General features: G+C 51.8%; 1 protein-coding gene across 1 annotated transcript in view; it reads left to right on the top strand.

Annotated features, from left to right (window-relative positions):
• Nucleotides 1-22,149, top strand: part of LOC147090509 (protein phosphatase inhibitor 2-like) — a 79,419-nt gene extending 57,270 nt beyond the window's left edge. The window contains exons 5-7 of the mRNA XM_085977035.1: nucleotides 315-431; nucleotides 14,443-14,499; nucleotides 21,950-22,149. Of these exons, the coding sequence (XP_085833161.1) occupies nucleotides 315-431; nucleotides 14,443-14,499; nucleotides 21,950-22,149 (374 nt within the window). The remainder of the gene's footprint in view (nucleotides 1-314; nucleotides 432-14,442; nucleotides 14,500-21,949) is intronic.
• The last annotated feature ends 764 nt before the right edge of the window (nucleotides 22,150-22,913 follow it).

The raw sequence follows: 22,913 nt of genomic DNA on the forward strand, positions 1-22,913 counted from the left end.
AGGGAGCTTTACTCTGTATCTAACCTGTGCTGTACCTGCCCTGGGAGTGTTTGATGGGACAGTGTAGAGGGAGCTTTACTTTGTATCTAACCCGTGCTGTACCTGCCCTGGGAGTGTCTGATGCTGACACTGGGTGCCTGAAATGGAAAGTGTTGCTTGGTTCTGACATTGATAACTGCTCAGTGTAACAATTAAAATAGAAAATATATTTAAGAGATCCCGGAGCGATCAGCGATTCACTTATTTCAGTTGTATGTTTGCCCTGTTTTATTCTCTCAGGAGTTTATCTCCCATTTTTCCTCCCTTCTCCAAAGAAAAGAAACGGCAGTTTGAGTTAAGACGGAAGCAGATGTACAATGAAGGGTTGAACATAAAGCGGGCACGAGAACTGATCGCTCGCGAGGAGCAAAATGACCGAGACGATTCCGATTGTGAGTAACTTTACCGCAGACAACTGCCCCCTTTCAGTGAGATATCCGTACGCTGACTGTGAGCAAGATACCTGTACAAAGGAGGCGACCCAGTATACGAAGAATTCCCTCAGGGACAGGGGACTGGGAGATTAGTAATCAGTGAAGACAACTCGTTGAGGGAGCGTCTAGGAGACCACAGTCAGTGGACAGATATCACCCTGAGAGAGGAACTGAGAGACACCAGTCAGTGTGCAGATATCACCCTGAGAGAGGAGCTGAGAGACACCAGTCAGTGTACAGATATCACCCTGAGAGAGGAACTGAGAGACCCCAGTCAGTGTACAGCTATCACCCTGAGAGAGGAACTGAGAGACACCAGTCAGTGTACAGATATCACCCAGAGAGAGGAACTGAGAGACCCCAGTCAGTGTACAGCTATCACCCTGAGAGAGGAACTGAGAGACACCAGTCAGTGTACAGATAGCTCCCTGAGAGAGAGAGGGACTGAGAGACACCAGTCAGTGTACAGATATCACCCTGAGAGAGGAACTGAGAGACCCCAGTCAGTGTACAGATATCTCCCTGAGAGAGAGGGACTGAGAGACACCAGTCAGTGTACAGATATCTCCCTGAGAGAGAGGGACTGAGAGACACCAGTCAGTGTTCAGATATCTCCCTGAGAGAGAGAGGGACTGAGAGACACCAGTCAGTGTACAGATATCACCCTGAGAGAGGAACTGAGAGACACCAGTCAGTGTACAGATAGCTCCCTGAGAGAGAGGGACTGAGAGACCCCAGTCAGTGTACAGATGTCACCCTGAGAGAGAGGGACTGAGAGACACCAGTCAGTGTCCAGATATCACCCTGTGAGAGAGGGACTGTGAGACACTAGTCAGTGTACAGATATCTCCCCGAGAGAGGCACAGAGAGACACCAGTCAGTGTACAGATATCTCCCTGAGGGAGAGGGACTGAGAGACACCAGTCAGTGTACAGATAGCTCCCTGAGGGAGAGGGACTGAGAGACACCAGTCAGTGTACAGATATCTCCCTGTGGGAGAGGGACTGAGAGACACCAGTCAGTGTACAGATATCTCCCTGAGGGAGAGGGACTGAGAGACCCCAGTCAGTGTACAGATATCACCCTGAGAGAGGAACTGAAAGACACCAGTCAGTGTACAGATATCACCCTGAGAGAGAGGGACTGAGAGATCCCAGTCAGTGTACAGATATCACCCTGAGAGAGAGGGACTGAGAGACACCAGTCAGTGTACAGATATCTCCCTGAGAGACAGGGACTGAGAGACCCCAGTCAGTGTACAGATATCTCCCTGAGAGAGAGGGACTGACAGACCCCAGTCAGTGTACAGATATCACTTTGAGAGAGAGGGACTGAGAGACCCCAGTCAGTGTTCAGATATCTCCCTGAGAGAGGAACTGAGAGACACCAGTCAGTGTTCAGATATCACCCTGAGAGAGGAACTGAGAGACACCAGTCAGTGTACAGATATCACCCTGAGAGAGGAACTGAGAGACCCCAGTCAGTGTACAGATATCTCCCTGAGAGAGAGGGTCTGAGACACCCCAGTCAGTGTACAGATACCTCCCTGAGAGAGAGGGACTGAGAGACCCCAGTCAGTGTACAGATAGCTCCCTGAGAGAGAGGGACTGAGAGACACCAGTCAGTGTACAGATAGCTCCCTGAGAGAGAGGGACTGAGAGATCCCAGTCAGTGTACAGATATCTCCCTGAGAGAGAGGGACTGAGAGACACCAGTCAGTGTACAGATAGCTCCCTGAGAGAGAGGGACTGAGAGATCCCAGTCAGTGTACAGATATCTCCCTGAGAGAGAGAGGGACTGAGAGACACCAGTCAGTGTACAGATATCTCCCTGAGAGAGGGACTGAGAGACCCCAGTCAGTGTACAGATATCTCCCTGAGAGAGAGGGACTGAGGGACACCAGTCAGTGTACAGATATCTCCCTGAGAGAGAGGGTCTGAGACACCCCAGTCAGTGTACAGATATCTCCCTGAGAGAGAGGGACTGAGAGACCCCAGTCAGTGTACAGATATCACTCTGAGAGAGAGGGACTGAGAGACCCCAGTCAGTGTTCAGATATCACCCTGAGAGAGGAACTGAGAGACCCCAGTCAGTGTTCAGATATCACCCTGAGAGAGGAACTGAGAGACACCAGTCAGTGTACAGATATCACCCTGAGAGAGGAACTGAGAGACCCCAGTCAGTGTACAGATATCTCCCTGAGAGAGAGGGACTGAGAGACACCAGTCAGTGTACAGATATCTCCCTGAGAGAGAGGGACTGAGAGACACCAGTCAGTGTTCAGATATCTCCCTGAGAGAGAGAGGGACTGAGAGATACCAGTCAGTGTACAGATATCTCCCTGAGAGAGAGGGACTGAGAGACACCAGTCAGTGTACAGATAGCTCCCTGAGAGAGAGGGACTGAGAGACACCAGTCAGTGTACAGATATGTCCCTGAGAGAGAGAGGGACTGAGAGACACCAGTCAGTGTACAGATATCTCCCTGAGAGAGAGAGACTGAGAGACACCAGTCAGTGTACAGATATCTCCCTGAGAGAGAGGGACTGAGGGACACCAGTCAGTGTACAGATATCTCCCTGAGAGAGAGAGAGGGACTGAGAGACACCAGTCAGTGTACAGATAGCTCCCTGAGAGAGAGGGACTGAGAGATCCCAGTCAGTGTACAGATATCTCCCTGAGAGAGAGAGGGACTGAGAGACACCAGTCAGTGTACAGATATCTCCCTGAGAGAGAGGGACTGAGAGACCCCAGTCAGTGTACAGATATCTCCCTGAGAGAGAGGGACTGAGGGACACCAGTCAGTGTACAGATATCTCCCTGAGAGAGAGGGTCTGAGACACCCCAGTCAGTGTACAGATATCTCCCTGAGAGAGAGGGACTGAGAGACCCCAGTCAGTGTACAGATATCACTCTGAGAGAGAGGGACTGAGAGACCCCAGTCAGTGTTCAGATATCACCCTGAGAGAGGAACTGAGAGACACCAGTCAGTGTACAGATATCACCCTGAGAGAGGAACTGAGAGACCCCAGTCAGTGTACAGATATCACCCTGAGAGAGGAACTGAGAGACACCAGTCAGTGTACAGATATCACCCTGAGAGAGGAACTGAGAGACACCAGTCAGTGTACAGATATCACCCTGATAGAGGAACTGAGAGACACCAGTCAGTGTACAGATATCACCCTGAGAGAGAGGGACTGTGAGACACTAGTCAGTGTACAGATATCTCCCCGAGAGAGGTACAGAGAGACACCAGTCAGTGTACAGATATCTCCCTGAGGGAGAGGGACTGAGAGACACCAGTCAGTGTACAGATAGCTCCCTGAGGGAGAGGGACTGAGAGACACCAGTCAGTGTACAGATATCTCACTGAGAGAGAGGGACTGAGAGACACCAGTCAGTGTACAGATATCTCCCTGTGGGAGAGGGACTGAGAGACCCCAGTCAGTGTACAGATATCACCCTGAGAGAGGAACTGAGAGACACCAGTCAGTGTACAGATATCACCCTGAGAGAGAGGGACTGAGAGACACCAGTCAGTGTTCAGATATCTCCCTGAGAGAGAGGGTCTGAGAGACACCAGTCAGTGTACAGATATCTCCCTGAGAGAGAGGGACTGAGAGACCCCAGTCAGTGTACAGATATCACTCTGAGAGAGAGGGACTGAGAGACCCCAGTCAGTGTTCAGATATCACCCTGAGAGAGGAACTGAGAGACCCCAGTCAGTGTACAGATATCACCCTGAGAGAGGAACTGAGAGACACCAGTCAGTGTACAGATATCACCCTGAGAGAGGGACTGAGAGACACCAGTCAGTGTACAGATATCACCCTGAGAGAGGAACTGAGAGACACCAGTCAGTGTACAGATATCACCCTGAGAGAGGAACTGAGAAACACCAGTCAGTCTACAGATATCTCCCTGAGAGAGAGGGACTGAGAGACACCAGTCAGTGTACAGATATCACCCTGAGAGAGGAACTGAGAGACCCCAGTCAGTGTACAGATATCACCCTGAGAGAGGGACTGAGAGACACCAGTCAGTGTACAGATATCACCCTGAGAGAGGAACTGAGAGACACCAGTCAGTGTACAGATATCACCCTGAGAGAGGAACTGAGAAACACCAGTCAGTCTACAGATATCTCCCTGAGAGAGAGGGACTGAGAGACACCAGTCAGTGTACAGATATCACCCTGAGAGAGAGTGGCTGAGAGACCCCAGTCAGTGTACAGGTATCTCCCTGAGCGAGAGGGACTGAGACCCCAGTCAGTGTACAGATATCTCCCTGAGAGAGTGACTGAGACCCCAGTCAGTGTACAGATATCTCCCTGAGAGAGGGACTGAGAGACCCCAGTCAGTGTTCAGATACCACCCTGAGAGAGGAACTGAGAGACCCCAGTCAGTGTACAGATATCACCCTGAGAGAGGAACTGAGAGACCCCAGTCAGTGTACAGATATCTCCCTGAGAGAGAGGGACTGAGAGACACCAGTCAGTGTACAGATATCTCCCTGAGAGAGAGGGACTGAGAGACCCCAGTCAGTGTACAGATATCTCCCTGAGAGAGAGGGACTGAGAGACACCAGTCAGTGTACAGATATCTCCCTGAGAGAGAGAGGGACTGAGAGACCCCAGTCAGTGTACAGATGTCACCCTGAGAGAGAGGGACTGAGAGACACCAGTCAGTGTCCAGATATCACCCTGTGAGAGAGGGACTGTGAGACACTAGTCAGTGTACAGATATCTCCCCGAGAGAGGCACAGAGAGACACCAGTCAGTGTACAGATATCTCCCTGAGGGAGAGGGACTGAGAGACACCAGTCAGTGTACAGATAGCTCCCTGAGGGAGAGGGACTGAGAGACACCAGTCAGTGTACAGATATCTCCCTGTGGGAGAGGGACTGAGAGACACCAGTCAGTGTACAGATATCTCCCTGAGGGAGAGGGACTGAGAGACCCCAGTCAGTGTACAGATATCACCCTGAGAGAGGAACTGAAAGACACCAGTCAGTGTACAGATATCACCCTGAGAGAGAGGGACTGAGAGATCCCAGTCAGTGTACAGATAGCACCCTGAGAGAGAGGGACTGAGAGACACCAGTCAGTGTACAGATATCACCCTGAGAGAGGAACTGAGAGACCCCAGTCAGTGTACAGATATCTCCCTGAGAGAGAGGGTCTGAGACACCCCAGTCAGTGTACAGATACCTCCCTGAGAGAGAGGGACTGAGAGACCCCAGTCAGTGTACAGATAGCTCCCTGAGAGAGAGGGACTGAGAGACACCAGTCAGTGTACAGATAGCTCCCTGAGAGAGAGGGACTGAGAGATCCCAGTCAGTGTACAGATATCTCCCTGAGAGAGAGGGACTGAGAGACACCAGTCAGTGTACAGATAGCTCCCTGAGAGAGAGGGACTGAGAGATCCCAGTCAGTGTACAGATATCTCCCTGAGAGAGAGAGGGACTGAGAGACACCAGTCAGTGTACAGATATCTCCCTGAGAGAGGGACTGAGAGACCCCAGTCAGTGTACAGATATCTCCCTGAGAGAGAGGGACTGAGGGACACCAGTCAGTGTACAGATATCTCCCTGAGAGAGAGGGTCTGAGACACCCCAGTCAGTGTACAGATATCTCCCTGAGAGAGAGGGACTGAGAGACCCCAGTCAGTGTACAGATATCACTCTGAGAGAGAGGGACTGAGAGACCCCAGTCAGTGTTCAGATATCACCCTGAGAGAGGAACTGAGAGACCCCAGTCAGTGTTCAGATATCACCCTGAGAGAGGAACTGAGAGACACCAGTCAGTGTACAGATATCACCCTGAGAGAGGAACTGAGAGACCCCAGTCAGTGTACAGATATCTCCCTGAGAGAGAGGGACTGAGAGACACCAGTCAGTGTACAGATATCTCCCTGAGAGAGAGGGACTGAGAGACACCAGTCAGTGTACAGATAGCTCCCTGAGAGAGAGGGACTGAGAGACACCAGTCAGTGTACAGCTATCTCCCTGAGAGAGAAGGACTGAGAGACACCAGTCAGTGTACAGATATCACCCTGAGAGAGGAACTGAGAGGCCCCAGTCAGTGTACAGATATCACCCTGAGCGAATGACTGAGAGACACCAGTCAGTGTACAGATATCTACTGAGACAGAGCGACTGAGGAACACCAGTCAGTGTACAGATATCTCCCTGAGAGAGAAGAACTGAGACACCAGTCAGTGTACAGATATCTCCCTGAGGGTGGGACTGAGAGACTCCAGTCAGTGTACAGATATCTTCCTGAGGGAGAGGGACTGAGAGACACCAGTCAGTGTACAGATATGTCCCTGAGAGAGAGAGGGACTGAGAGACACCAGTCAGTGTACAGATAGCTCCCTGAGAGAGAGGGACTGAGAGACACCAGTCAGTGTACAGATATGTCCCTGAGAGAGAGAGGGACTGAGAGACACCAGTCAGTGTACAGATATCTCCCTGAGAGAGAGAGACTGAGAGACACCAGTCAGTGTACAGATATCTCCCTGAGAGAGAGGGACTGAGGGACACCAGTCAGTGTACAGATATCTCCCTGAGAGAGAGAGAGGGACTGAGAGACACCAGTCAGTGTACAGATAGCTCCCTGAGAGAGAGGGACTGAGAGATCCCAGTCAGTGTACAGATATCTCCCTGAGAGAGAGAGGGACTGAGAGACACCAGTCAGTGTACAGATATCTCCCTGAGAGAGAGGGACTGAGAGACCCCAGTCAGTGTACAGATATCTCCCTGAGAGAGAGGGACTGAGGGACACCAGTCAGTGTACAGATATCTCCCTGAGAGAGAGGGTCTGAGACACCCCAGTCAGTGTACAGATATCTCCCTGAGAGAGAGGGACTGAGAGACCCCAGTCAGTGTACAGATATCACTCTGAGAGAGAGGGACTGAGAGACCCCAGTCAGTGTTCAGATATCACCCTGAGAGAGGAACTGAGAGACACCAGTCAGTGTACAGATATCACCCTGAGAGAGGAACTGAGAGACCCCAGTCAGTGTACAGATATCACCCTGAGAGAGGAACTGAGAGACACCAGTCAGTGTACAGATATCACCCTGAGAGAGGAACTGAGAGACACCAGTCAGTGTACAGATATCACCCTGATAGAGGAACTGAGAGACACCAGTCAGTGTACAGATATCACCCTGAGAGAGAGGGACTGTGAGACACTAGTCAGTGTACAGATATCTCCCCGAGAGAGGTACAGAGAGACACCAGTCAGTGTACAGATATCTCCCTGAGGGAGAGGGACTGAGAGACACCAGTCAGTGTACAGATAGCTCCCTGAGGGAGAGGGACTGAGAGACACCAGTCAGTGTACAGATATCTCACTGAGAGAGAGGGACTGAGAGACACCAGTCAGTGTACAGATATCTCCCTGTGGGAGAGGGACTGAGAGACCCCAGTCAGTGTACAGATATCACCCTGAGAGAGGAACTGAGAGACACCAGTCAGTGTACAGGTATCACCCTGAGAGAGAGGGACTGAGAGACACCAGTCAGTGTTCAGATATCTCCCTGAGAGAAAGGGACTGAGAGACCCCAGTCAGTGTACAGATATCTCCCTGAGAGAGAGGGACTGAGGGACACCAGTCAGTGTACAGATATCTCCCTGAGAGAGAGGGTCTGAGACTCCCCAGTCAGTGTACAGATATCTCCCTGAGAGAGAGGGACTGAGAGACCCCAGTCAGTGTACAGATATCACTCTGAGAGAGAGGGACTGAGAGACCCCAGTCAGTGTTCAGATATCACCCTGAGAGAGGAACTGAGAGACCCCAGTCAGTGTACAGATATCACCCTGAGAGAGGAACTGAGAGACACCAGTCAGTGTACAGATATCACCCTGAGAGAGGGACTGAGAGACACCAGTCAGTGTACAGATATCACCCTGAGAGAGGAACTGAGAGACACCAGTCAGTGTACAGATATCACCCTGAGAGAGGAACTGAGAAACACCAGTCAGTCTACAGATATCTCCCTGAGAGAGAGGGACTGAGAGACACCAGTCAGTGTACAGATATCACCCTGAGAGAGGAACTGAGAGACCCCAGTCAGTGTACAGATATCACCCTGAGAGAGGGACTGAGAGACACCAGTCAGTGTACAGATATCACCCTGAGAGAGGAACTGAGAGACACCAGTCAGTGTACAGATATCACCCTGAGAGAGGAACTGAGAAACACCAGTCAGTCTACAGATATCTCCCTGAGAGAGAGGGACTGAGAGACACCAGTCAGTGTACAGATATCACCCTGAGAGAGAGTGGCTGAGAGACCCCAGTCAGTGTACAGGTATCTCCCTGAGCGAGAGGGACTGAGACCCCAGTCAGTGTACAGATATCTCCCTGAGAGAGTGACTGAGACCCCAGTCAGTGTACAGATATCTCCCTGAGAGAGGGACTGAGAGACCCCAGTCAGTGTTCAGATACCACCCTGAGAGAGGAACTGAGAGACCCCAGTCAGTGTACAGATATCACCCTGAGAGAGGAACTGAGAGACCCCAGTCAGTGTACAGATATCTCCCTGAGAGAGAGGGACTGAGAGACACCAGTCAGTGTACAGATATCTCCCTGAGAGAGAGGGACTGAGAGACCCCAGTCAGTGTACAGATATCTCCCTGAGAGAGAGGGACTGAGAGACACCAGTCAGTGTACAGATATCTCCCTGAGAGAGAGAGGGACTGAGAGACCCCAGTCAGTGTACAGATGTCACCCTGAGAGAGAGGGACTGAGAGACACCAGTCAGTGTCCAGATATCACCCTGTGAGAGAGGGACTGTGAGACACTAGTCAGTGTACAGATATCTCCCCGAGAGAGGCACAGAGAGACACCAGTCAGTGTACAGATATCTCCCTGAGGGAGAGGGACTGAGAGACACCAGTCAGTGTACAGATAGCTCCCTGAGGGAGAGGGACTGAGAGACACCAGTCAGTGTACAGATATCTCCCTGTGGGAGAGGGACTGAGAGACACCAGTCAGTGTACAGATATCTCCCTGAGGGAGAGGGACTGAGAGACCCCAGTCAGTGTACAGATATCACCCTGAGAGAGGAACTGAAAGACACCAGTCAGTGTACAGATATCACCCTGAGAGAGAGGGACTGAGAGATCCCAGTCAGTGTACAGATAGCACCCTGAGAGAGAGGGACTGAGAGACACCAGTCAGTGTACAGATATCACCCTGAGAGAGGAACTGAGAGACCCCAGTCAGTGTACAGATATCTCCCTGAGAGAGAGGGTCTGAGACACCCCAGTCAGTGTACAGATACCTCCCTGAGAGAGAGGGACTGAGAGACCCCAGTCAGTGTACAGATAGCTCCCTGAGAGAGAGGGACTGAGAGACACCAGTCAGTGTACAGATAGCTCCCTGAGAGAGAGGGACTGAGAGATCCCAGTCAGTGTACAGATATCTCCCTGAGAGAGAGGGACTGAGAGACACCAGTCAGTGTACAGATAGCTCCCTGAGAGAGAGGGACTGAGAGATCCCAGTCAGTGTACAGATATCTCCCTGAGAGAGAGAGGGACTGAGAGACACCAGTCAGTGTACAGATATCTCCCTGAGAGAGGGACTGAGAGACCCCAGTCAGTGTACAGATATCTCCCTGAGAGAGAGGGACTGAGGGACACCAGTCAGTGTACAGATATCTCCCTGAGAGAGAGGGTCTGAGACACCCCAGTCAGTGTACAGATATCTCCCTGAGAGAGAGGGACTGAGAGACCCCAGTCAGTGTACAGATATCACTCTGAGAGAGAGGGACTGAGAGACCCCAGTCAGTGTTCAGATATCACCCTGAGAGAGGAACTGAGAGACCCCAGTCAGTGTTCAGATATCACCCTGAGAGAGGAACTGAGAGACACCAGTCAGTGTACAGATATCACCCTGAGAGAGGAACTGAGAGACCCCAGTCAGTGTACAGATATCTCCCTGAGAGAGAGGGACTGAGAGACACCAGTCAGTGTACAGATATCTCCCTGAGAGAGAGGGACTGAGAGACACCAGTCAGTGTTCAGATATCTCCCTGAGAGAGAGAGGGACTGAGAGATACCAGTCAGTGTACAGATATCTCCCTGAGAGAGAGGGACTGAGAGACACCAGTCAGTGTACAGATAGCTCCCTGAGAGAGAGGGACTGAGAGACACCAGTCAGTGTACAGATATCTCCCTGAGAGAGAGAGGGACTGAGAGACACCAGTCAGTGTACAGCTATCTCCCTGAGAGAGAAGGACTGAGAGACACCAGTCAGTGTACAGATATCACCCTGAGAGAGGAACTGAGAGGCCCCAGTCAGTGTACAGATATCACCCTGAGCGAATGACTGAGAGACACCAGTCAGTGTACAGATATCTACTGAGACAGAGCGACTGAGGAACACCAGTCAGTGTACAGATATCTCCCTGAGAGAGAAGAACTGAGACACCAGTCAGTGTACAGATATCTCCCTGAGGGTGGGACTGAGAGACTCCAGTCAGTGTACAGATATCTTCCTGAGAGAGAGGGACTGAGACACCAGTGTAGATATCTCCCTGAGGAAGAGGGACTAAGAGACCCGAGTCAGTGTTCAGATATCTCCCTGAGAGAGAGGGATTGAGGGACCCCAGTCAGTGTACAGATATTTCGCTGAGGGAGAGGGACTGGGAGACCCCAGTCAGTGTATAGATATCTCCCTGAGGGAGAGGGATTGAAACACGCCAGTCACTGTACAGATATCTCCCTTAAGGAGAGGGACCGAGAGACCCCAGTCATTGTAAAGATATCTCCCTGAGTGAGAGACTGAGAGACCCCAGTCAGTGTACAGATATCTCCCTGAGAGAGAGGGACTGAGAGACACCAGTCAGTGTACAGGTATCACCCTGAGAGAGGAACTGAGAGGCCCCAGTCAGTGTACAGATATCACCCTGAGCGAATGACTGAGAGACACCAGTCAGTGTACAGATATCTACTGAGACAGAGCGACTGAGGAACACCAGTCAGTGTACAGATATCTCCCTGAGAGAGAAGAACTGAGACACCAGTCAGTGTACAGATATCTCCCTGAGAGACAGGGACTGAGAGACCCCAGTCAGTGTACAGATATCTTCCTGAGAGAGAGGGACTGAGAGACACCAGTCAGTGTACAGATATCTCCCCGAGAGAGAGGGACTGAGAGACCCCAGTCAGTGTACAGATATCACCTGAGAGAGAGGGACTGAGACACCAGTGTAGATATCTCCCTGAGGAAGAGGGACTAAGAGACCCCAGTCAGTGTTCAGATATCTCCCTGAGAGAGAGGGATTGAGGGACCCCAGTCAGTGTGCAGATATTTCGCTGAGGGAGAGGGACTGGGAGACCCCAGTCAGTGTATAGATATCTCCCTGAGGGAGAGGGATTGAAACACGCCAGTCACTGTACAGATATCTCCCTTAAGGAGAGGGACCGAGAGACCCCAGTCATTGTAAAGATATCTCCCTGAGAGAGAGACTGAGAGACCCCAGTCAGTGTTCAGATATCTCCCTGAGAGAGAGGGACAGAGGGACCCCAGTCAGTGTACAGATATCTCCCTGAGGGAGAGGGACTGAGAGACCCCAGTCAGTGTTCAGATATCTCCCTGAGGGAGAGGGACTGAGAGACCCCAGTCAGTGTTCAGATATCTCCCTGAGAGAGAGGGACTGAGAGACACCAGTCAGTGTTCAGATATCTCCCTGAGAGAGAGGGACTGAGAGACACCAGTCAGTGTTCAGATATCTCCCTGAGGGAGAGGGACTGGGAGACCCCGGTCAGCGTACAGATATCACCCTGAGGGAGAGGGACTGAGAGACCCCAGTCAGTGTTCAGATATCTCCCTGAGGGAGAGGGACTGAGAGACCCCGGTCAGTTTTACAGATATCTCCCTGAGGGAGAGGGACTGGGAGACCCCAGTCAGTGTTCAGATATCTCCCTGAGAGAGAGGGACTGAGAGACCCCAGTCAGTATTCAGATATCTCCCTGAGTGAGAGGGACTGAGAGACCCCGGTCAGTGTACAGATATCTCCCTGAGGGAGAGGGACTGAGAGACCCCAGTCAGTGTTCAGATATCTCCCTGAGAGAGAGGGACTGAGAGACCCCAGTCAGTATTCAGATATCTCCCTGAGGGAGAGGGACTGGGAGACCCCGGTCAGTGTATAGATATCTCCCTGAGGGAGAGGGACTGAGAGACCCCGGTCAGTGTACAGATATCTCCCTGAGGAAGAGGGACTGAGAGACCCCAGTCAGTGTACAGATATCTCCCTGAGGGAGAGGGACTGAGAGACACCAGTCAGTGTACAGATATCTCCCTGAGGAAGAGGGACTGAGAGACCCCGGTCAGTGTACAGATATCTCCCTGAGAGAGAGAGGGACTGAGAGACCCCAGTCAGTGTACAGATATCTCCCTGAGGAAGAGGGACTGAGAGACCCCAGTCAGTGTACAGATATCTCCCTGAGGGAGAGGGACTGAGAGACCCCGGTCAGTGTACAGATATCTCCCTGAGTGAGAGGGACTGAGAGACCCCGGTCAGTGTACAGGTATCTTGCTGTGGGAGAGGGACCCCAGTCAGTATGCTGCCAGTCTCAGTCTAACTCCCTTGATCCACTGTATGTGAGGACTCTACAATTCGTTTTGGTTTAAGGTTTTGTTCAGTGTGGGATAGAGAGATATCTGTTCACTGCGGGTTAGTTTGTTAACCTCCCTTGTTATGAACATGATCCCCAGGGCCAAATGTGTATGGTTGAAGTTGGTATTTTTCGTGCGGCGCGCAATATGCCCGTCGGTGGTCCTCGCACATCACGCACTGACTGGACATTGCTGGAGATGCTCTCAGTACCACTGGACAGTGTCCGTGTGTCGCGGGCCACTCAGCCTTGGCACTCAGCGTGTGGCGTGTATACCTTTACGGGGTTAGGGTGAGGCAGGGAGTTAGGGGGCACATGGTTCAGATGGTGTCCGCCATCCAGTCCTTTACAAGCTCCCATCTCAAACGTCAGTTGATCTTAACTAAGGTTGGCCTACGGCTGGCCTCAGAGCTGAGGAAGAGCAAAGAAAGAAAACAGCCGGGATTGCTGCCGCTGTCTTTCGCGGTCCAATGGCCTCACCGGAAAGCCCGGGCGTTTTTCGGAATGCCAGATGGGGACAGGATCAGGCTGGGCCCATAGTGATACCCCCATGGTCGAATAGAGCGCACACTGTCCCGATGGCCGAATGAAGAATGGCCACCCCAGGGGGCGGGGGCAAGGTTCTGGAGGGCGGGCGGGTGTCTGTGAAACTGTAAACCAACTAAGAGTCCGAGTCTTTGGGAGAGGACGGTAGAGAAACAGGATGGGCGGGGGGTGGCGGAGAACGGTACTTGTGTGGCGGGAGTGCCTTTCTGATGCCCTCTGTGTTTGTGGGGAGCGACCGGAACTAGTGGTTCGTGGACGCTACTGGGGGTTGGCCAAGGATGTGATCTGGTGTTGGCAGATGGGCAGCGATGGCAGAAGTTGCCCTGAGAATGTGCTGGGCCAGCTTCTTGATTGCTCCTTCAGAGGGCAATAAGAGTCAGTAGGCCCAAACCGTGTAAGGACGACAGGTTCCCTTCCCTGAAGGATGGTAGTGAACCAGTTCTGTTCCTACGACAATCCGACAGTTTTCACAGGGTCACTTCCCCGCCACCCTGGTGTCAGGGCCCATAAATGACCAGGTTTCATTGAGTTCAATTCCACAACTTGCCCTGGTGGGTTTTAAACTCACAACCTCTAAGTTACACAGTCCAGTAACATAACCGTTTCACTACCAAACTAGAGATTTAGATCAGAGAATTACATACACTCTCCCCAGATTTATTTCAGAAACAATTCAGATTGAAGCCAATGATAAGGGCAGGGTGCGTTGAAAACCTGAAAATTCATCCCACTAGAATATAAAGTATGTTTCATTTATCTAATTTATGCTTTTGGTATGATTTCTTTCTCCAGCTGATCAAGATGAGGGGTATAAGTACAGGGAACTGGATCAGCAGCAGACACACCCAGGTCAGGTACAGCATGGGTTAGATACAGAGTAAAGCTCCCGCTACACTGTCCCATCAAACACTCCCAGGGCAGGTACAGCACGGGTTAGATACAAAGTAAAGCTCCCTCTACACTGTCCCATCAAACACTCCCAGGGCAGGTACAGCACGGGTTAGATACAGAGTAAAGCTCCCTCTACACTGTCCCATCAAACACACCCAGGTCAGGTACAGCATGGGTTAGATACAGAGTAAAGCTCCCGCTACACTGTCCCATCAAACACTCCCAGGGCAGGTACAGCACGGGTTAGATACAAAGTAAAGCTCCCTCTACACTGTCCCATCAAACACTCCCAGGGCAGGTACAGCACGGGTTAGATACAGAGTAAAGCTCCCTCTACACTGTCCCATCAGACACACCCAGGGCAGGTACAGCACGGGTTAGATACAGAGTAAAGCTCCCTCTACACTGTCCCATCAAACACTCCCAGGGCAGGTACAGCACAGGTTAGATGCAGAGTAAAGCTCCCTCTACAGTGTCCCATCAAACATTCGCAGAACAGGTACAGCACAGGTTAGATACAGAGTAAAGCTCCCTCTACACTGTCCCATCAGACACACCCAGGTCAGGTACAGCACGGGTTAGAAACAGAGTAAAGCTCCCGCTACACTGTCCCATCAAATATTCCCAGGGCAGGTACAACACGGGTTAGATACAGAGCAAAGCTCCATCTACACTGTCCCATCAGACACACACAGGGCAGGTACAGCACGGGTTAGATACAGAGCAAAGCTCCATCTACACTGTCCCATCAGACACACCCAGGTCAGGTACAGCACGGGTTAGATACAGAGTAAAGCTCCCTCTACACTGTCCCATCAAACACTCCCAGGGCAGGTACAACACAGGTTAGATACAGAGTAAAGCTCCTTCTTCACTCTCCCATCAAACACTCCTAGTGCAGGTACAGCACAGGTTAGACACAGAATAATGCTCCCTCTACACATAAGAACATAAGAAATAGGAGCAGGAGTAGGCCATTCGGCCCTTCGAGCCCGCTCTGCCATTCAATGAGATCATGGCTGATCTTCTGCCTCAACTCCATTCACCGGCCCTATCGCCATATCCCTTGATGCCCTTGCCAGTCAGAAATCTGTCGACTTCTGTTTTGAATATACCCAATGACTGAGCCTCCACAGCCCTCTGGGGTAGAGAATTCCAAAGATTCACCACCCTCTGTGTGAAGAAATTTCTCCTCATCTCAGTCCTGAATGGCCTACCCTTTCTCCTGAGGCTGTGGCCCCTGGTTCTAGACTCCCCAGCCAAGGGAAACATTCTCCCAGCATCCACCCTATCAAGCCCTGTAATAATTTTGTATGTTTCAATGAGATCCCCTCTCATTCTTCTGAATTCAAGAGAATACAGGCCTAGTTTACTCAACCTCTTCTCAAAAGACAGACCTGCCATCCCAGGAATCAATCTCGTCAACCTTCGTTGCACTCCCTCTATGACAAGTATATCCTTCCTTCGGTAAGGAGACCAAAATTGTACACAGTACTCCAGGTGTGGCCCCACCAAGGCCCTATATAATTGGAGTAAGACTTCTTTACTCCTGTACTCAAATCCTCTTGTAATGAAGGCCAACATACCATTTGCCTTCCTAATGGCTTGCTGCACCTGCACATTCACTTTCAGTGACTCATGTACAAGGACACCCAGGTCCCTTTGAGCAAAAAAACACATAGCGGGAATATGGTATTGAGATAGCGGATCAGCCATGATCATATTGAATGGTGGAGCAGGCTCGAAGGGCCGAATGGCCGACTCCTGCTCCTATTTTTCTATGTTTTTATCAGCAGATGCTGATTGCTCTGTTGAGGCATTGCAGCATTTTCTAATGTTGTAAAATTCGCCCTGCCCTGTCCAACTCCGACCCAGGGCCGAGGAGCTCCCTACAGCCGCAGGACAGTGACCCTGGACCAGGGAGAGCAATAACCAGCCAAGGTCCCTGCTTCTGATAGCTTCAGGAAAGCTCTCGTGTGCAGACCTCTAGAGCAGTTCAGTCGCATGACCCCCCCCCCTGCCTTCCCCCAGCACCCTCCCCAATCCCAAGCCTTCCGCCGTCAGATAGCCCTGCTGACACCCCTTGCCCAGGCTGACACGTGACAAGTTGCATGACGTACTGGGGGGAGGGGGGACAACTGGTGTCTATGGAAACCTACCCCCCTCAGCAAGTAGTCAGTGCTTTCAGGAGTGATGGGGGTGGGGGCGGAAACTGGGAGAAAGATTCTGTTCGGAAGGACTGAGAGCAGCGTGGTTTGACCCTGAGCTATCCCTAGGCCACTGAAGTTCAAAGCCTGTTCCCGAGTGACCCACTTCCCTAGCCAGCATTAACCTCATGGCTTGGGAGGTGGGGGGTGGGGGGGCGGGGGAGGGGGGGTGGTAGCAATTGCTGGGTGTTGCGTGTCTTTTTGTTGGGGTGCAGTCAGTCAGATCCTCCCCCATGCCGGGCTACTAAGGTGCCAGATCATAGGGCTGAATGGCGCAGGTTAACCCGTGCCAGGGGAGAAAGGCGATGGAGAGAGCTGGTTGAGCTCTCGTCCCTCTCCTACTGCTCACTGAGCTACAGTCTTCAGATCAAGGCACTTGCTCACGGTCTTTTCTGCTCCCCTTTCATCCTTACCCTCCGCAAACTACATTGGCTCCCGGCCAACCGAGGTGGCAAATTGGAAACCTATAGGTTGCTTCGCGGCCTGGCCCTCCCTTACCCTCTGCAATCTCCTCCAGTTCTACGTGCCAACTCTTCCATCTCGGTTCTCCTTTGCAATCCCGCTCTCTTTCCAGCAGGGAGCATTCGGCCAGCTTAACCTCACGATCGGCGAGACCTTCCCTGACTCCCTTCGTCCTGGCCAACCCTTCCTTCAAAAGCACCCCCCCCCCACCCCCCTCCAAAACCTACCCTCTTTCACCTTGATGTCAGGCCACCTCCCTTAACTGTTCTCTCATCCCTACTCGGTGCTTGGTTGCCACTTTTGTGAAGTGCTTTTGTTATTTCACATAGTATTTACAGCGCAGAAACAGGCCATTCGGCCCAACTGGTCCATGCCGGTGTTTATGCTCCAACGAGCCTCCTCCCACCCCTCTTCATCTCACCCCATCAGCATATCCTTCCATTCCCTTCTCCCTCATGTGTTTATCCAGCTTCTCCTTAAATGCATCTATACTCGTCCCATGTTCAAATCAAATCAAATCAACTTTTATTGTCATTGTTAGTGCACAAGTGCAGTACAACGAAATGTAGGCTTGCGGCTCCCGAGAGTGTACATTTGGATTAAGACATTTAAACATTCAACATACATTTGGCTTGTAATACATTAACATAAACATAACCATAATAAAGTGCATTGGCAGATGTGCAGGCTTTAGAGTTTATTTGTGGAGTTCAGTAGGATGACAGCCCTGGGAAAGAAGCTGTTCCTAAATCTGGTTGTTCGGGTGCGAATGCATCTGTAGCGTCTCCCAGGTGGCAGGAGGGCGAACAGACTGTGGCTGGGGTGGGTCGGGTCTTTGATGATGGACCGTGACCTCCGTAGACAGCGTTTCTGGTATATGTGCTCTATGGTCGGTAGCCGGGTGCCGGTAATGTGTTGGGCAGTTTTGACTACCCGCTGCAGGGCTTTCCGGTCATAGTAGCTACAGCTGCCATACCATACTGTGATACAGTTTGTCAGGATGCTCTCTATAGTGCAGCGGTAAAAGTTAGAGATGTTCTATACATACGAACATACGAACATACGAATTAGGAGCAGGAGTCGGCCACTCGGCCCCTCGAGCCTGCTCCGCCATTTAATAAGATCACGGCTGATCCAATTACTCCACATTCCCGCCTACCCCCCGATAACCTTTCACCCCCTTGCTTATCAAGAATCTATCTACCTCGGCCTTAAAAATATTCAAAGACTCTGCTTCCACCGCCCTCTGAGGGAGAGAGTTCCAAAGATTCACGACCCTCTGAGAGAAAACATTTCTCCTCATCTCTGTCTTAAATGGGCGACCCCTTATTTTTAAACAGTGACCCCTAGTTCTAGATTCTCCCACAAGAGGAAACATCCTCTCCACATCCACCCTGTCCAGACCCCTCAGGATCTTATATGTTTCAATCAAGTCACCTCTTACTCTTCTAAACTCCAGCGGATACAAGCCTAGCCTGTCCAACCTTTCCTCATAAGACAACCCGCCCATTCCAGGTATTAGTCTAGTAAACCTTCTCTGAACTGCTTCCAACGCATTTACATCCTTGCTTAAATAAGGAGACCAATACTGTACACAGTACATATGCTGTAATATACCTGGGTAGAACAAATGAGGGACAGAGACACTATGAGCTGCTAGTCCATGTGCTTGCTTTATTAGGCCAGAGCGAACTGAGCATGCTCATACCAAGCCATGTGACAAACCATGTGATGATACATTACAGATGCAAGTTGTATACTTCCTCCTCCTCATTTTCCTCCACCTTCTCCTCCTCCTCGTCCTCCTCTTCCTCCTCCTCTCCTCCTCCTCGTCCTCCTCCTCATCGTCCTTGTCCTCCCCTCCTCGCCTCGCCTGGCCGGCCTCCCACGTTCCACCCTCCGTAAACTTGAGGTCATCCAAAACTCGGCTGCCCGTGTCCTAACTCGCACCAAGTCCCGTTCGCCCATCACCCCTTGTGCTCGCTGACCTACATTGGCTCCCGGTTAAGCAGCGCCTCGATTTCAAAATTCTCATCCTTATTTTCAAATCCCTTCGTGGCCTCGCCCCTCTCTATCTCTGTAACCTCCTCCAGCCCCACAACCCTCCCCGAGATACCTGCGCTCCTCCAATTCTGCCCTCTTGAGCATCCCTGATTATAATCGCTCCACCATTGGTGGCCGTGCCTTCTGTTGCCTGGGCCCTAAGCTCTGGAATTCCCTCCCTAAACCTCTCCGCCTCTCCACCTCTCTTTCCTCCTTTAAGACGCTCCTTAAAACCTACCTCTTTGACCAAGCTTCTGGTCACCTGCCCTCATTTCTCCTTATGGGGCTCGGAGTCAAATATTTTGTCTTATAATACTCCTGTGAAGCACCTTGGGACGTTTTACTACGTTAAAGGCGCCATATAAATACAAGTTGTTGTTGTTGTTCCTCCTCCTCCTTGTCCTCCTCATCTTCCTCTTCGTCCTCCCCTCTTCCTCGTCCTCCCCCCCACCTCCTCCTCCTCCTCCTCCTCCTCTCTGTCCTCCTCCTCTCATCCAGGAATGGGAAGTAGAATACCCTTCCAAAAAAAAAAAATAGGCGAGCGGTTTTTGCCCCCGGTCTGAGCTTTGTGTCTGGACAGCAGGATGTAGAGTGTTAGCGAGTCCGGCCTTGGCTTCTTTTGGTTGTCTAAACCCCTCTTTAGACTGTCCTCCCTTGCCTGTGGCCCCCACCTCTCCATCCACCTTTAAAAACCTCGTCAAAGCATAGCCCCCTTTGACCAGCCTTACGGTCACCTCTTCCGCCACCCCCCACCCCCGTCCTCCCTCCCCGGGGGCTGAGTTTCCACACAGCTATTTCTGAATCGCCTTGGAGTTATTTTCCATACACACATGTTAAAAGGCGCTGTGGAAATGCATGTTGCTGTTGTTGCGACCATGCCGAGTTCCTTCAAGGTCATCAGGGGAGGTGTCCCCGGACAGGCTGCAGCAGCTCCCGACCTCCGACCTTCCGATGGAGCAGGTAGGTGCCGGCGGGACTGGGGATCGGGAGCAGCGCAGGATGTCTGGGACTCCCTGGCTCGGCTTGGGTGACTCGTAAAGGTCTGGTGCCCCATCTGGGGAAGACTTCGAAGGCAGGAAACATAGGAACATAGGAACAGGAGGAGGCCTTTCAGCCCCACGAGCCTGTTCCATCATTCAGTGAGGTCACTGCCGATCTGTATCCTAACTCCATCCCCCCGCCTTGGTTCCATATCCCTTAATACCCTTGGCTTATCCATCTCAGATATAACATTTATAATTGATCTCACACCTACTGCTTTTTGTGGGAGAAAATTCCACATTTCTACCGCCCTTTGTGTGAAGAAATGTTTCCTAACTTTTCTCCTGAACGGCCTGGCTCTGATTTTAAGGTGTTGTCCCCTTGTCCTAGACTCACTCACCAGCGGAAAAGATTTCTCTTTCTCTCTCTCCCCTATCAATTCCTTTCAAAAACCTAAAAACATCGATTAAATCACTCCTTAACCTTCTATATTCCGGGGATTAAGGGTATTTCGGGATACGGAACCAAGGCGGGCAGATGGAGTTAAGATACAGATCAGCCATGATCCAATTGAATGGTGGAACAGTCTGGAGGGGCCGAATGGCCTCCTCCTGTTCCTGTGACAGGACTTTATTCCCTCTGCTAGGCTTTCCTCTACCGACGTTCTCTCTTCCTCACCTGAAGACCCTGACTCTTGCTGGGCTGCAGTCCCATGGGAGCCCCCATTGTTCCCGCGTGACCCTGGGAGTCGTACAGCACCGAAGAAGGAGGCCGTTCGGCCCATCGTGGCCGTGCCGGCATCTTCGAAAGAGCTCTCCGATTAGTCCCTGCTCTTTCCCCCATAGCCCTGCACAGTTCTCCTTTTGCAAAGATATAGCCAGTTCCCCTTTTTGAAAGTGGAATCTGCGTCCACCGCCCTTTCAGCCGGCGCATTCCAGATCGTAACAATACCAAGTTATTTGACCAGCGGAGGGGAACGACACAGGCGACAATGAGCCTGTCAACAACAACAACAACTTGTATTTATATAGCACCTTTAACATAGTAAAATGTCCCAAGGCGCTTCACAAGACCAAAAAAAATTTGACACCGAGCCACATAAGGAGAAATTAGGGCAGGTGACCAAATTTGGTCAAAGAAGTAGGTTTTAAGGAGCGTCTTAAAGGAGGAACGAGGCGGAGAGGTTTAGGCAGGGAATTCCAGAGCTCAGGGCCCAGGCAACAGAAGGCACGGCCACCAATGGTGGAGCGATTATAATCAGGGATCCTCAAGATGCCAGAATTAGAGGAGCGCAGATATCTTGGGGGGTTGTGGGGCTGGAGGAGGTTACAGAGATAGGGAGGGGGCGAGGCCATGGAGGGATTTGAATACAAGGATGAGAATTTTGAAATCGAGGCGCTGCTTAACCGGGAGCCAATGTAGGTCAGCGAGCACAGGGAGTGATGGGCAAATGGGACTCGGTGCGAGTTAGGGCACGGGGCGGCCGAGCTTTGGATCATCCTCATCCTCATCGGACATCCACATGTGCACTCTTCCCAAAAGGATTAGCCACGAATAATGGGAACCCTGTCTTATTTCTGCCTCCACTCCACCCCCTTGCTCCCTGGCTCAGGGGCACGAACACCACTTGTAGTGACCCTGCCGTCGTGGTCCCTCGGCATTTGCCAAGATGTCTCTTAAGCTCATCACTAGGAAGTGCCTGCAAACATTGGCAGGTCCTTCCAATTTCCACCCGTTGCTCTCCGGAAGGCACTTGACTGTCGCCGGGGCTCAGTTCCATGGGCCCATCGATCCCTCCAGCGCCCAAGTGGCCAATCAGGCACGAGCGTCTGCCGCTCAGCAGGCTATTCGCCTGCGGGAGGCATCGCCGCCAAGCCCTGTCCGCTTTGCAGCCCGCTTCCCGCCGCGGCCCTGAGTCCTCCGGGCCCGACCCAACCCCCCCCCCCCCACATGGTGGATCTCTGCCAAGCAGGAGGGCTGCAATTGGCCTCAGCACCCCTGGGCTCAGGGAAGAGGGAACTCAGCCGCAGATTTAACGCTCGCGATTGCTGCCCAGCGAACCCCCTGCCCTCCAACCCTCCACCCAACGACCTGCTGGAAAGTCTAGGTGTGTGGCCATTGGCCGAGTCTCGGACAAAGTAAAGAGTCAAGTGGCAGACCCACTGTATTCATTTTGCGGTCGTTTTAGGGACTCAGGCACTGAACCAGTTTAGCCCGGGGTTGGGGGGGGGGGAGGGGTGGGGTTACAGTCTTTTAACGAGAAGGCCTGTAGCCACACACCTGAATCCACGCTACCTGTCGGTCGGTCTCGGGAGCTTGGCGTCCCGTTGAGAAGCGGCGGAGGGAATGTCGCAGCCTGAATCTGATGCTGTCTCTGTCACTGCCACAGCCTCAGCGACCCAGTTGCCTGAAGATCCCAAGGGCTGGCAGGACTCCCTGATCAGGAAGATTGCCAAATGCTGCTGCCTACCGTGAGCGGAAACGAGCCAAGTGAGAGAGAGGAGAGGAAAGCGGAGCTGCTTTTGCGGGGTGGTCAAAAGTAAGAGAGGAGAAGAAAGGGGCATTAAAAGGGTGATGTGGACGTCAACGGAATGTTAAAGACTGTGGCTGTGTGATTGGGGGGAGGCCAGTGACCCAGGCCCAAAGTGGTGCTAAACACCTCATGAGTCATTTCCCAGT

This window comes from Somniosus microcephalus, unplaced genomic scaffold (genome assembly GCF_052327205.1).
Source record: "Somniosus microcephalus isolate GS21.2 unplaced genomic scaffold, FLI_Smic_1.0 unresolved_chr4, whole genome shotgun sequence".
Classification (NCBI taxonomy): Eukaryota; Metazoa; Chordata; class Chondrichthyes; order Squaliformes; family Somniosidae; genus Somniosus; species Somniosus microcephalus.